The sequence below is a fragment of the Plectropomus leopardus genome, chromosome 14, assembly GCF_026936395.1.
Source record: "Plectropomus leopardus strain MGB_pleo_1.0 chromosome 14, ASM2693639v1, whole genome shotgun sequence".
Taxonomy (NCBI): Eukaryota; Metazoa; Chordata; class Actinopteri; order Perciformes; family Serranidae; genus Plectropomus; species Plectropomus leopardus.
The window spans coordinates 9,629,506-9,645,078 of NC_142189.1; the positions used below are offsets into that span (position 1 = coordinate 9,629,506).

Here is a 15,573-nt window from a genome sequence, read left to right on the forward strand (position 1 = left end):
AAGACCTGAATCTGGGAGAAATGGCTGGCATGGCTGTGTGTGAAAAACCAGATACACCAAAAGGCATCAAAGAACTAGTGTTGACGAAGCCACGAAGAACACACTGCAAAGACTACAGCCGACAGCAAACCAGCACATACGTACTGCTCCAGCGTGAAAGAGGATAATTCTCCATACCAGAAGATGGGGGTTGTCTGTAGATTGCCATTCAAAGAGGTAAACCAGGACCATTTTGGCACTTTTTTCCCTATTAGCACATGAAAAATACAATCCAGTGCTGGAACATAAACCACCAGGAAACATTTCCGCTAAAGAGCTTGATGCCTAAAGAAAAATAATCTTAACTTATATAACAAGTTTGTTATGACCTCACTCCCTATTTTCTTTAGCTTTGTGTTTACAAGTAATTTCATTTACCAACGACTCCACTGTCTCTGACATCATTTCAACATGCTGAATCGGTGGAAGAAAAGCAGATGAGGACTGACGGTGGAGGACTCATCTAAAAAACCAGGGAGACAGACACTCACCAATGGCTCAACATTGACCAACAGCCATCAGCTTGGTGTGTCAGGGCCTTGTGTTCTTCTAATCGATAGATGTTCTGGTAGATTTGTTGCCTTTGGACAGAGCCAGGCTAGCAGTTTGTTTACAGTCTTTATGCTAACTGGCTGCTGGCTAGTAGCTTTATGTTTAGCTTATAGACATGAGAGTAGTATCAATCTATTACAACTCTACTGAAAAAAAAAGAAACTCTTCATGTTTTTCCCTGACTCTGCTGCAATACAGTCACCACCCTCCTATCATCATCACTTGCATCGCTCAGATAAAATTCAGTGTGAAATTCGTTAACATGCCCTGAACAACCTTTTCTCTTAAGAAATGGTAACTTGGGGAGCGTTCTGTGAAGCCTCCCTGAGAGTCCTGTTGGAGTCTGGCTGAACATATCAACCCCGAGGCTCCAGCAAAGTTTCATTTGTGGCGGATGACTTGCCAGGCATTGTGGCGATTACTGAGCAGAATCTGGTCCTCATTTCTGTAATTGACTATGCATGGCTGTTTTAGATACTCCCTCTGTCCAAATCCCTCCCTCCATCACTCCTTGATTCCTCCTTTCTTATCCTTCCTTTCCTCCTTTCTCATTGCTGCACTCCTCCTTTGTTTCTGTATTCCCTCCTCCCCTCCTTCCATCCTCCCATCTCATTTCTCATTACGGGGCTGTAGTTGATTAGTATCTGTTTCCACTGCAGCGCTCCATCTCAGCACATGTGTACAAATAGGCCCTCTGGCGTTGTAATTGCTAATAAGGAATCAGTGAGCGTGTGCGGAAAAAAGGAAGAGACGCTACCGTAAACATTTGTGTGGCAGCAAGAGAGGGGATTCATCAGCGACTTCCAAGCCCAGGAGGAGGCCTCTGCACTGGGGTAGATAATGAGGGAGCCAGGACTCTGAGCCTGAGACCCGATCTCTGAAAAAAATCTTGGTGCATCAGTCATGGTTTTTCCCTCCTGTTATAGCCAAAAGGATAAGAGTCTGGCAAACTGTCTTCTCCTCCGATTGGGCTGCCAGCAGTTTCAATAACAAGTGTCTCCCTATTAGAGTTCAATTAAACTCCAACATTATTTTAGGTTGTTGTGAACACATTGCACCCTCCTTTCCCCGGTATATATGAAACATGTTACACAATTTTAGAGTTGGAACCAGTGCTGAAGTGACGGGTGGATCAACAGAATCTAATTTTTACATTAAATACAATTCTTAGTTTATTCCCAGGGTTCCTACAGCATAAAGGTAGAGAGATTTAAGACTTTTTAAAACTGTTTTAATGCCACCTGGAATGAAATTTAAGATCAATTTTACAGAAGCCAATACTGAAGGGACTCTTTGATGATGTTAATGCAAGAGGCATTGAGTAAATTATTATTATTATTATTAAGACTTTTTAAGGATCCGCGGGAACTCTGCATTCTGTTTTAAATCATGAGGTAAAATCAGTGGTTGATTGGATATGTTGCAATGTTAAATTGGCTTTCAGTGAGTCTAAAACAAACACTATGGTATTTGGAACGCAAAACAAGGACATCACTAACCTGTGAGTGACAGGTCGCTTCCACAACGGTGTCTGTTTGTCTTCAGTCAGAGCCATCTCTCACATCTCCACAACTCAACTCGCTCATCCTAACATGGTCACTTCTTCCTCCAAAAGTAAATAAATAAAAAACAAGATGGCAACAGCCAAAATGCTGAATTTGAAGCTGCCAGAAAGTCACTCAGCCTTGCAGCCAATTTCTCCCTGTGGCCACTTGCATTATTGCAGCAAAAAAAATCCTCTGCAGCCCAAAAAGCATTTTCCCCATTAACCACTGTAATGAAAGAGACATCTCCAAAACTGTTGACAGGACACATGGAACTGCAAACAAGGTCAATTATAAATCATTCTGTTCTGAATTTTTGAACCATGGTGTTTTTTATATTTGCCAAACATTCCTCAAGCTGAGAAAAGCGATTTAAAAACCTTTCACATCATCACAACGTAAAGTCTAAAAGCGGGAACTCATGGGCGGGGCCAGCAGCAGAAACACATTTTTGCTCATTTCAAAAGAAATCAGTTCTCTCAGGTTCCAGAGGTTTAAATGCTTGTGAAAGGCGTCTGAAAAGGGCACACCAAAACTGATGTCAATCCAGGTTCTAAGGGGTTAACCCTTTGAAAACTGGAGTGACATGTCTGTTTTTGTGCTGCTTTCAGACACTTTTTACAAGTATTTAACCCTTTGAACCCTGTGCAAATTGATGCAAGTCCTTCCAAAACCATGGGAAAAAAGGCAATGAGCAACTTGGTAAAAAAATGTTCCATGAACTGCAATAAATTGGTAGATTTAAAAAAATATTTTCAAAAAACTGGGGAAAATGTCTAGGGAAAAAAATATAAAGCTCGGGAAAAACTATTTTTATCCATTACACAGCACCTTTTCCAGGTCATTTCCTTGTTTTATTTTGTTTACATTTCTTTCTTTTATTTTATTTATTTATTTTTACTAATGTTCAGGTAATTTTCTTGTACTTTTTACTAATTTCACCAAAGATTTTTGGGTCTTTTCTTTTTTGGTGCTTATTGCCATCTTTCTGTGTTTTTTTAAAGAAATCAAGCCAGGTCAGGTGATCAGGTTTCAAAGAGTTAAAGAGCAAAACGCAGAGAGATACTTATTGCTCCATTTTTACAAAATGTGCTTGTCCAACAAATTTGGAGTCAGGAATTTGTCAAATAAATGTTGCTTAACTATTTTCTGCCTTTTTATAGCCCTAACTCCTCTGTGGCAGAAACCACTTCCTGGACTTGGCAGGATCTTGGTCTCAGGCTCACAGTCAAGTCCTCACATCACACCTCCTGTTGGGCTCTGATGTCCAGGCGTATCCGTTATCATATCGAGGTTGAGCATAATGACGAGCTGATGAGTGCTGCTGCATGTGTAAAAGAGAGCATGAAAAAAAAATCCTCACATTAGTTTCCTCTCTCTATCTCCTACACACACACTTGTTTGAACAGCACCTGGCCACGGTCATCGGGTTTTCACTGACGAATGTTGTCTGAGCCTCAAGGGATGTGTGGACAGTTTAATTGCACGACGGATGAGATAAATAAGTTTTGGTCGTCTCTGTGGCCATGTGATCGATGCTCTGCAATACCAGAGCAAATCTAAGTTATCATTAAGCTCGAGGAATTTCTCAGAAGTGTGTTTCTAAATGTAAAAGACGAGTGCAATTCTTCAAACTCAAACAACACTGAGAGATGGATGCGTAAAAGCTTTTGTGCAATTCTGTGATTCAGTGTTTCCCACTGAAATCCTCAAAGACTTTGCTTTGATGTTTAATTCTCTCCAGCTGTACAATAAGTCAGATAAAGTTGTGTTCTTGCACTCAGGATTCCTCTCCTACCTTCCTCGACTCCCATCCCTCCTATTTGTCTTCGCCCTCCTCCTCCCACGGTTTGGAACAAGTAAAAAGAATATACGCAAGGATACATCTGAGTTGCATGCTGTTCTTGTTTGCCTTTCCCAGATTGCCCTGCTGCTCGGCCTGGTGCTGGTGGGAGTTGGCAGTTCCCCTCATCATTTTATCTCCACTGTCAGATCCTACTGCACTACAGTTATCTCTTAACCATCCTACACGGTCACAGTCATATGCACACAGACATGGAAGCTGTTTCACATTTAACACACTGTAACTGCTTCATCAAGAAGGTAAAAACACACCAGGCGGTACAAAATATGGTGACAGGTCTAAATATAAAGAGATTGGAAACAACAGACTGAATAATCTCACTGTAAAAATACAAAACAGCATGAGAGGACACCCTAACTGTGGGTCCTTATATACCTGACATTAACAAATCTGACCTTGTTTTAATGTTGCACCAGACAACTTTGAATGTTGGCAGCTACAAATGAGTGCTGCAGGGATGACTGTTTTTTTGTAGGCTAACCCAGAATTTACTGGCTCCTTCAAGAAAAAGCCTATGGGATTTTCCATTGAATTTTGATTGTTACAGAAAATAAGCTGTGTGGCAAATATAATAAATAAAAATAATAATATATGCATGCTTTCTCCAGTAAAATAATCTTCACAAATGGACAGTTTTATGATGTTTTAAGCTCAATGCAATCACCATAAGTATAAAGACCAAAGGTTAGACACACCACAGTCACGAGTTTATCATCATCAAAACAAGGCTGTAAAGCCATGTTTAGCATTATGATTTCCCACTTGTTAGCAAGCACCTTTTTTACAACATCTGAAGGCTTAAAAATTCACAAACTCGGTAGTTACTGGCAAATTTTATGTCACAGAAAACGTGAAAGTGTATGAATCACAGACCTAATTTCAGGCATCCAACCAACAACCTATTCAAAAACCTCACTGACTTCCAGACCATGGATACAGTAGTGCAAACATGCTAACTCATTAATATATATATGAAAATGCAGTCAAAATATCTGCAATATGTTGCTGTGAGCTTTGAGAGTAAAATGGGATTTGATGTGGTTTGAAACAAGCTTTATTTTTTGCTTTTTTCACATTATAATTAATCGATTACTAAATTTACTAATGAATTGATTAAAAGTGATTACAATTAGCAACCCTGCTTCTTACTGAAAACATTTTTACCGTAAATCATTTATCAACATTTTGATTAGTAACTAATTTAATTACAAACTTTTTCTGTAACATATTATAAATAAATTTACTATGTAACGTATTTACTGTAAGTAGGTACATGTAACTAGTTACAGTTACTCTCCAACACACAGCTAACGGTAATAACGGCTGTACCGCCATAACCGCTCAGTTAGCCGCTGCTGCTGTTAGCTCGTGTAAACCGGGCACACGGTAAACTGACCGGTGTACCGGAGGAGAGCGGCTCCGGAGACGGTCTTCAGTGCTGTGACTAACTTGTGTGGGATTTTGGGACAATCCGGGATCAAACTACCGGCGCTGGACCTTCGCTAAAAACCGTATCAAACGTTAGCTTTAGCTTACCGGTTACGAAGAAAAGTGGCGTTTCCTGTTGTTGTTCAGCCGTTAAACGTCTTCATTTGGCTCCAAACGGTAAACTGAACCAATGTTCACCTTGGTGTTTTCTTCCTTTTGTCGCTGAGCTCTTGGGAGTAATGCCGGAGTGAAACTTCATATAAAATCTTAGTAAATCCATGATAAAATCGCAGAAAACGCAGCCATTTTTTCCGGGTTTTCCGCTGCTCATGACCGCGAGGACACCAATACCACGTGATAGCAGCGTCGTTATACTATTGGCTCACGCGCGTTGTTCAAGGTAACCACAGGTCAGATACCTCACAGAGGTAAACAAAACATCATTGTGGACAAAATGTTTTGAATAATCATTATACTTTTTTTATTTTAGGAAAATTCTTTTATTCTGCACATTTCTAAAAGCTCTGTGGGTGTTTCTCTTTTTTTTAACCCTTTAACAGCCATTGTAACGGCACGGTGGACTTTTTTTTTTTTTTTTGCAAATCTAAAAATTTAAACCCAATTTCATTTTATACAAATACATTTTAATATTTCAGTTATACTGTAATTCTATTCAGTTCTATTTTTATCATATTTGTTTTTTATTCCATATATTTTAAACAGATTATCTTACTAGATTCATTGTTATTTTTATTTTTATTTTTTTAATATTTATTTTGTTTATTTTATGAAGAACTTTTAGTTTAACATTTTTATTATACAACACTGACAATTTGTATTTTACCATGTTTTTTTTTTGTTTCTTTTACAGATTTTCTTTTTACTAGAATTATTTTTATTTGTATCTTGTCATTTTTGTTTATTTATTTTTATATGTGTATTGTATAAAGTTACTTTAATTTTCAGATTTCAGTTTACACAGACTTTTGCACTTTGTACAAAACATTACATGAGAAAAATGTTTTTTTTTAAGAAATTGATGCATGATGTGATGTGTTAACCTATTCTATGGTTTATAATATTGTGAGTTTTTTTTCAAAGGTATTTCTTAGTGTGACTGTTAAATCTGTCAACATAATGAGATCCATAAAATCTTTCATCAAAATATTCCCAACATGTATAAATAACATTACATGGCAAAAAAATATTTGCCATTAAAATAATCAACTTGATCTTCAGTGCAATACACCTTTTTCAAGACATTTTGACATGTCACAGTAGAAGAAGCACAGGTGTGAATGTAACGTAATAAGGATGCTTCTCTATCTTGCAACTCCATTTTTTTATGTCAGCAATGTAATATGGGTGTGTATTTTAATGTTCAATCTCACCTTAATGATTTGCATGAGAATACTGAGTATTGTGTTATTTTCATAAATACAGAAAATTAAATTTAAACTACTGGATGATACATGATATATCGAACAATAGTCCCCTGACAGCTTGACTCTCAGCAGGAGTTACAACAGCGCCCCCCTCTGGTCTTTGCAGGTAATTGACTGTTAAAACTTCAACAATGCTGCCCCCCTGTGCAGCTTTAGCACCAATTTAATTTTTGCAAAGAGGCTTGGCATGCAATTTAAAAATAAATAAATAAGTACTAAACCATCTTTTATTTTGTAATGAAACATTTATTTTCAGCTCCTTTTTATTTCCAGTTGCAATATGCATGGTTATACATAAATGCATAAAGTTATATATAAATGTGTCACTAAAAGATAAAGGCACATTGAAATAAATCAGTGTCATTACAAAACAAAAGTGCCTTAAAATTAATTTGTATATATTAATTTATTTTTGCACGTTTTTTTTTGTTGCATAATTTATTTATTTATAGATTCATTTCATAGTTATGTTTATTTATTTCCTGCTCATATTTATTTATTGATGTATTTGTTTATTTATTTAATAGACAATAATAGCATTCCATATGTATGCTGTTAGATAACCCAAAGAAATAAAAAATGACACACTCAAAGGCTTCATGAATATTTTAAAACTTTAATATACAGTGCTTCATAAATCATTACTAAAAACACAGGTGGTAAAAATCAAATCGAAACAAATAAGTTACACTGTAGTAAAAAGCACTTGAGATTCCTTTCCGTTTTTCATCATTAGTGTGAACCCCATATATGAAAATAGCATAGAAAGTATGCAAACATAGAATTTCATTCATATATATTTTTCTAATCTTTAGCTAAATAAACCTTTTGTCCCCTTAAAATTCCCTTAACCGACTGGATGAAACGAGGAGAGTTTACAGCTGTGTGTCTGTGTCGACGGCCTCCGTTTCACCCATAATTCTGCTTTTAAAAAAACCTTTTCGTGACAACAACTTCCCCCCACGAGAACCTCAAGACAAGCCCAAATAAAAAGGAAATATAAATTAACATACCAAACATGTGAACAGTCTGCAAAACCTTTTTTTTTTTCATTGACTGGCATACAGATTAACTTTTGACATTTCTCACACACACACTTTAAACAGTATGTACACATACACGCACACACTCACACAATCTGTGCATAGACCCAGGTTTAACTTGTGGAGTAACTGGTAATTGGAGCCGTTTCTCCCTCAACTTCCCCACTGCGGTTTGTCCTTTAAAGGAAAATGACCCTTTAACCCATTTGTTGCTTCAGCAACAGAAGCTGGCTCCGGGCCGAAGGGCTTAACGTCGAGATATGTAGAGATAGACGGATCAAAACACGCCGTTTCCACAGTCCAATTCAGTGCCTGCTATCAGCAACAAGGTAAACAGAAATAAAGTCAACCATAGATACACATGTTAGAGTTGGACACTGAAATATTGAGCTCCCGTTACGAATTCTTTTCGAATCACCTATCCGCATGTACATTTTTACTCTATTTGCACATTTTTTCCGTTAAATCGTTCAAGTTTTCCTCATGCGTGTGTGAGCTGTGTGACGCTTCAGTAAACTGCTGACACACATGAGGTTTTAACCGACCACGTTGCTGCCAAAACACAGCTTGAGACACAAGAGAGAATCCTTCCCTCGAATTTTTAAGTTTCTTTTTTTTTTTGCAAACAGGGTCTTAAGTGAGAAAATATAAATCTCTTAACAACATTCAGAATCCTGTAAAAACCTGAAAAATCAGAAATAAGTTTAGTTTCAGTAAAGAATGCTTTTGCTTTTCTTCTTAATGCATGTTTGTTGACGATAATACATAAGTTACTGATATATTTACATTTTTCTGGACAGTATGACAAAAATGCAGATGTTGATATCTAGTTAAAAAAAAGAAAATGTATCTCTCGTATCTGCACTCAGAATATCCTAAAATCTTTTAAGTCTGTCTGGGGTAAGTTTGGTTTATAATAAAGAATGCTTCCGCCTCTCTTATTGCATACACGTTGATGACAGTAAATAATTTAGTGACATTTTACAGTTAATATCTTGTTCTCTAAACCAAAGAAAATTTATGTTTCATATCTGCATCAAATATTTATTAAAAATCCCAGTTAAGTTTGGTTTACGGTAAAGAATGCTTCCGCTTTTCTTAATGCATTTTTGTTGACCGTGAATTATTTTCGGACATAATTACAGTTCACAGTAAATGAAAAAAAATAAATAAAGCTGATATGTATAAGTAGAGAGGGTTGTGTTATACATGTATTCAAAAAAACAAAAACAAAATGTGTTTCACGTTGACATTCAAAATCTCCAGTTGAAACATCCAAACTCTAGGTTACGTTTGGTTTACAATTTCAAAAAATCTGTTCCTCTAAATGTCTATTTTTTTAATGTAAATAAATAATTTAGTAACATTTGTACTGTCTGTGAGAAGTGACAAAAAGAGCACACAGAGCACATGTTAAAGACGTTAATGTCTGGTTAAAAAAAAATAGAAGGAGAATATGTATGATTTGTGTTTGCTTCCTGAATCTTCTGTTAAAACCCTCAAAATCTGCATTAAGTTTGGTTTATAGTGAAGAATTTCTGCCTCTCTTAATGCATTTTTGTTGATGACACTAAATAATCTACTGACATATTTATAATCTACAGGAAGTGAAATAAAAAATCAAGTTTAAATGTGTAACTAGGGAGTGTATATTATAGATGTTGATATCTGGTTCTTAAAGCAGGAAAATTTAACTGATATATAATTTGATATCTCCTGTTAAAACATGAAAAATATGGGTTCATTTGGTTTAAAGTCAAGAATTCTTTTGCCTCTTTTAATGCCATTTTTTGATTATATCTAAATAATTAATATAAATAATTTAATGGCATATATACAATCTGTAAAAATTGTTAACAGTGCTGAAATGTATGAAAACCTTCTAAATTCATTTGGTATACAATAAAAATGTTTCTGTTTATTTCCTGTCATCAACAGACATATTCATAGTCTGTAAAAAGCTTTAAAAAGTTAAGCTGAAATGTATAAGTAGAAAGCATATATTAAAGATGATCATGTTTTACATGAAAAAAAAATTCTCATATCTGCACTCAAAATCAAATGTTAAAACCACCAGAATCTGCATTAAGTTTGGTCAACAGCAAAGAATGCTGCGGTTTCTCTTAATGCATTTTTGACGATGACAGTAAATCATTTTGTAACATTTTACGGTTCATATTTAGTCCTAAAACACGCATGAAATATTATGTATATGTCAGCATTCAAAATCTCCTGTTAAAACCTTCAAAATTTGGCTTAAATTTGGTTCACAGTAAGAAATGATGCCACTTTATAACTTACTGAAAGTGATTTATAATCAACAACAGTCTGTGAAAAGTGTAAAACAAATTCTGTCTGATATGTCGGAGTAGACGGAATATGTTATACATGTTGATCTCGATCGTCTCATTCTGAAGATAAAGAAAATGTGCCTTTTTGTCGGATTCAAAATCTGATAAAACCTTCAAAATCTGGGTTAACTGTTTACAGTAAGCAATGCATATGTCTCTATTAATCTTTTATTGTGTCAGAAAATTGACTTTCGGGGTAGAAAACATGTCGTAACCGTTGGTAACTGTTTCCAAAATGTGTCTAGAATTTGTTTGTGCTGTTTGTTGTATCCACACTTCATCATGTGTATCTATGGAGACTTGCGGTTTTCAACAGTCTGAGTCAGTACCTCCTATCAGTTACAGGGTTGACAGCGAGGCATCCAGAGCAGCCAGTCGTAAGCCTGACAGGGGAGGGGGGGCCTGGACGCTCTAGTAACAGGGGGAGGGGTCAACTTGTTCTATTGCACATACGTTTCTGCCTTTTCTTCATTTCTGGCTTCCAAAAAAATCTCACAGTTATAAACAGGCAGCAAGTAGCATTATTTTTGTTATTGTTTAAATAAAAATAAAAAAAGACAAAAAAGAAAAAGCTAAGGAAAAGTATGGAAAAGCGCTCAATTAAATTGCAGCCAAAACCAAGATATAATAATAATAATGATAATAATAATAATAATAATAATAATAATATTAATAATCATCAACAAGAATATTCACAAAAACAACAACCATATATAGCGACACAGGCAGGAAAAAGTAACGTTAACCTGTATATATATATTTATAAAAAAAAAACAACAACAGTGTAAAATTGATTGTCATTTCAAGATAAAAAGCATCAAAACATCCAAGGCATCAACAGTGAGGAACAAACTGGGAACTGTAAAAAGTGACGAGGGCTGAAGGGGGGGATTCACAGAACTAAAGCCCGAATGAACAACGCTCACAGAGAAGGGGGGGAAACCCACTTGGTACACATCATGCGTCTGAGAAAGCTTTTGGCAGCCTTGAGTGCAGAAGAGCGGCGAAACAAAGGCAACAGTTTGCACATGCCATCCATCCATCTGCCCATCGCGGAGCGTAAAAACCAACAGTACAACCATCCGTTCGTTCGCTGCACACTCCCAGCTGTCAGATTTCAGTGTTCAAATCGCCAAAACTTCATCCAGTTGGGATGCAGCTTAAGCAAGCGCGTGCTCATCGAGAGACAAAAAAAGGGGTCCAGCAAGTTCCTCGCCCATCAAGGCGAGACTCGAAGTGCTGAGGAAGGCCGCGGCCTGGCGTGGAGAGCAGGAGAGCGCCATGAGAGGCGGCATGGCTTTAAATTTGACCGAGCCCTGTGACCAAGAGAGGTAACTCTTGAAAAGCTTTTCAAGCGGAGTAAAGGGGGCGTTGGTGAGTACTGGAAAGCACATACACACTCACACTCAGTCGTCACACTCACGAACACATACACGGGAGTAAATCTGTCCCTGAATGTGCCAAGCAACCGAAGTCTAGTTCCACAAAATATACACAGAGTTCACAGGAGGGATTCTTCTTTTCTTTTCTTTTTTTTTTTTTTAAGTCTCCCGTCTCAGAGAGAAGCCTTGCTGCTCGGTGCAGTCAGTGCGAGCGGCCTTTCTCTTACTGCCAGTCCTCATCATCCTCGTCCTCCCCGTCAGATGAGTCGTCGTTGGTGCTGTCCCCGCCCACCTGTCGTGTCCCGTTCTGCTGCCGTGCGGCGAGGACGGCCGCAGCCTCCGCGGCTGCTTTTGCCGCCGCTCGTTCCTCGGCCTCTTTTTGCCGCAGCGCTGCGGCCTTCTTCTCCTGCTCGGCGTGGCTCTTCATGTGGGCGCTGCGGCTCTTCACCTTGTAGAAAATCCTACAGGAAGAGACGGGAGAGCTCAGAGGGTGGAATATGTAGCATTGCCGGCTTCATCAAGCTGGTAAAGTTGTGACTTTTTTTATCCCTTTAATATTGTTTTTTAGATTTTTTTATTGCCGAGAAAGGACAAAGGGAAAAGAGAAGGGATGACAAACAGCAAAAGGCTTTACCAACGACTAGCCGTCTGCATGGGGCACACACACACTCTGCCAGGTAAATGAGCATCACCTGAGGTTGTTTTTTTTTGGCCATTCATAAATCAAATGTGTCCACACCACAAAAGTCTACATTTGTCATCTGGTGCACGAGTGGAACTGTAAAAATTGAATAAATCGTTTGAGCTATGGATGAGGATAAGCACATCTTTTCCTCGTATCGTGCAGCCCTAATGAAAAGTTCTCTGTTCTCTCTCAGAGATGGGGAAATTTTAAACTGTTGGGAAATCAATAATTAATTACCACTGTGAGCTCACAGGAAGCTTTCCGTGTTTCTCATCACTGAGTTTTAAAACCGCTTTCATAAGTTTAAAGATTTCTTAGATGGAGAATAATGCTGCCAATTTTACACTAACGAACGATGCAGAAGAATAAAATGATGAAGGTGTTACGTTTGGACTCTCACATCATTCTTATTTACTCACCAGCTGGGTCTGAAGCATTTTATTGAATATCAGTTTTTTTCCATGCAGTTGGCATAAAGGAAAATTAAATACATACATTTCTTTTACACTGCACACAAAGGGGAAAAAGATGATTTTTTCAACGTAAAAGTAGCTTGTTCTGGAAAACTGAGCAGTTTTTATAAAGACCAAGGTAGTGAGTGAAAAATCAGTCAGAAAGTAATTATCTACTTAGCATATGGTATATTTAAAATAATACATTTTTGGGGGGTGTTTTTTGTTTTGTTTTTTCATCTTAAAACATAGTGGCATCATGTCAAAAAAGGGTTTAAATTCTGAAAATTAATGAATATTTGATATTTATGATCAGGATTGATGGTTAAAAAAACTCATTGAAAGTAATAATAATAATGATGTATAATATTTTTTAAAGCTTAATTTTGAAAAGCACATTTTGTGTGCAGAGCGTAACGAATTTGTGTAATATTAAAGCGGGCCCCAAGGATTAAAGACCAAACAAGTAACTGATCAATCAAAAACAATCAAAGTATTAATTGACAATGAAATTAAATGTTAATTGCAGCCCTGGTCTGTAGCTGCACGAGAAGTGCAGCCATGAGAGACAATGGCTGTGAATGATCAATAAACGTGTCTGAATTTCCTGTAAACAAACATTATCAGACTCTGTAGTGGAAAATTATCTATAACAGACACAATCTGAGCCCAGTGAGTATATAAAGGCTGAGTGAAGCTCTTGTCAAGTCACCGGGTAGAGTTGCACTAACGAGAGGCGAGATGTGCAGAATCCACTCTGTGTTTCAGTTGCTAGGACACAGTTGGCAATAACAGGCCCGGTGTTGCCAGCGGACGGGCTGTTATTTAATCAGAGCATGACAGGATGGTTTGATTCTTTCAAACGCCACGAGACACTTGCCTCTATTTACCAATATGTGATCCAAGTGGGCAATAGCAGTGGCAATATTTCCTGCAGAAATTCGGTGTTTGGCGAGTTCACTGCGAGGCCACTTATGTAACCACTGCTTTGCTTCAGTAAACAGAGTCAAATCAACGGCTACGACACACTGACTGATGGGATATCTCTGATCACTCACCTGCCACATTTCTTGCAGGGGAACTCTCCCTCCTGACCAGCAGAGCCTTTGTTGCCCGTTGAAGGGCTGGTTCGGCGTGCGTTGCCGTCAAAGCGCGGTTTGGAGCTGGGAGGGGGTGGATGAGGGGGGTGGATGACTCGGGACAGCGGCTGGTCCCTCGCCACGTCCTCCTGGCCTTTCATGATCAGGACGGTTCCCGGCTGCAACGCACGCAATGAAAAATGAGAGGTGAAGTTAACATGAAAGACACAGAAAATAGTGAGCCTCAAGCTACTTTATGAGCTCCTTTTATGCAGGATTATATTACAAAGTGCCCGTTAACCCTTTGAAAACTCAGCAAATTAGCTTGATTTCTTTCAAAAACAACAAGCAACTAAACAAGAAATTGCCAAAAAATGAGCAAGGAGTTAGTAAAAAGTTATAAGAAAATTCCCTGAAAATAACAGGAAAACAGTAATTTAAAAAAAGAAAGAAAGAAAGAAAACACACATGCAAAAATACAAATAATTAACCTAAGGAAAGTTCTAAAAAAATGTTTTTTCCCTTTTTTGGAACATAAATGTTAAATATATAATTAAGAAAACTATAAATGTAGTTTTCTGGACATTTTTCCCTTATTTTTGAGGACATCTAATCATCCCCGCCCCCATTTTTGTATTTGCCAAGTTGCTTATTTTGTTTTTCCCATGTTTTTCGAAAGAAATCAATTTGATTTAATTAATCGATTTAAGCAATTTAAAATAATATTAAAAGGCATCCGATCACAACACAATAAACCGATGTTGATCCGGGTGTTAAAAGATTAAAACACATATGGACACACAGTCTAAGAAAGCAAAAACACACACAGCCAGGCACTCTGAACATTAACTTATTATGTACACTAAACGGGAAATTGCAACACAAATAGTGCAGATAAAGGTTTCTTGTCGAGTCATTGTTTGCTGACGGACACATTGGGGTTACACAATCCAGAGAGGTGGACATATGCCAAGATGTCTCCTCTAAAATACCCAGCAGGGGGCAGCAAACCCAACAGCAGGCCACACAGGAGAAGACAGGAGGAGTTCAAAAGGACAAATTGTGTCAAAGTCTGAAGAGGCTAACTGAGGTTTCTAAGCAGGAACATGCAGAGGATGTTCCTGTATCAGCTTACAGCGCATCTCCTGCACAGGCTTTTGTTTAAATCCACGTGCACATGAGAACATGTCGGTGTGATCGTGTGTGTGTGTGTGTGTAGGTGAAAACAAGCAAAGACTGTTTTATCAAAATACTCTCATGGCTTTGAGAAATTATTATTTTGCATAAATAACAGACAAAAACACAAAATGGTAATTAGGATACAACCACAACAGTATTAATTAAGTCATATTAACACAAACAACAATGGCAGTAATCCCTCTGGAGCGCTGACCTACTTCTCTGGTTTATCAGGGTTTTGCATGGTGGTATGTTTTTAAATCATCATTATTAACATGATTTTTTTTTACCCTGAAAGTTGTGTTGTGAGTTGTGGTTGTATTACATTCAAAGGCCACACATTTATGTATTTACCACACCAGATATTGATTTTAAAACATTGCTGGTTGCTGCAGAGAGTGCTGCATTATGGGCTGTTTGTAGCCATTTCACTTTTATTCCCTCTGCGATTCGTCTTTTAAATTCTCTGGAATTTTTTTTTGGATTGTTTTTTTCTTCATTGATGTTTAAACTTTTCTTTTTTTCTATTT

General features: G+C 37.5%; 2 protein-coding genes across 4 annotated transcripts in view; both read right to left on the reverse strand.

Moving 5' to 3' along the window:
- The window catches only part of mta1 (metastasis associated 1), a 166,690-nt gene extending 160,938 nt beyond the window's left edge, over nt 1-5,752 (reverse strand). The window contains exon 1 of the mRNA XM_088087862.1: nt 5,536-5,752. The gene's annotated coding sequence lies outside the window, so the exon portion shown is untranslated. The remainder of the gene's footprint in view (nt 1-5,535) is intronic.
- A 1,722-nt stretch (nt 5,753-7,474) lies between these two features.
- The window catches only part of mideasb (mitotic deacetylase associated SANT domain protein b), a 39,255-nt gene continuing 31,156 nt past the window's right edge, over nt 7,475-15,573 (reverse strand). For all 3 annotated transcript variants that reach the window (XM_088087264.1, XM_088087263.1, XM_042500212.2), the window contains exons 12-13: nt 13,844-14,043; nt 7,475-12,109 (exon numbers count right to left, since the gene is read on the reverse strand). In XM_088087264.1, coding sequence (XP_087943390.1) covers nt 11,872-12,109; nt 13,844-14,043 — 438 coding nt within the window. In that variant the 3' untranslated portion in view covers nt 7,475-11,871. The remainder of the gene's footprint in view (nt 12,110-13,843; nt 14,044-15,573) is intronic.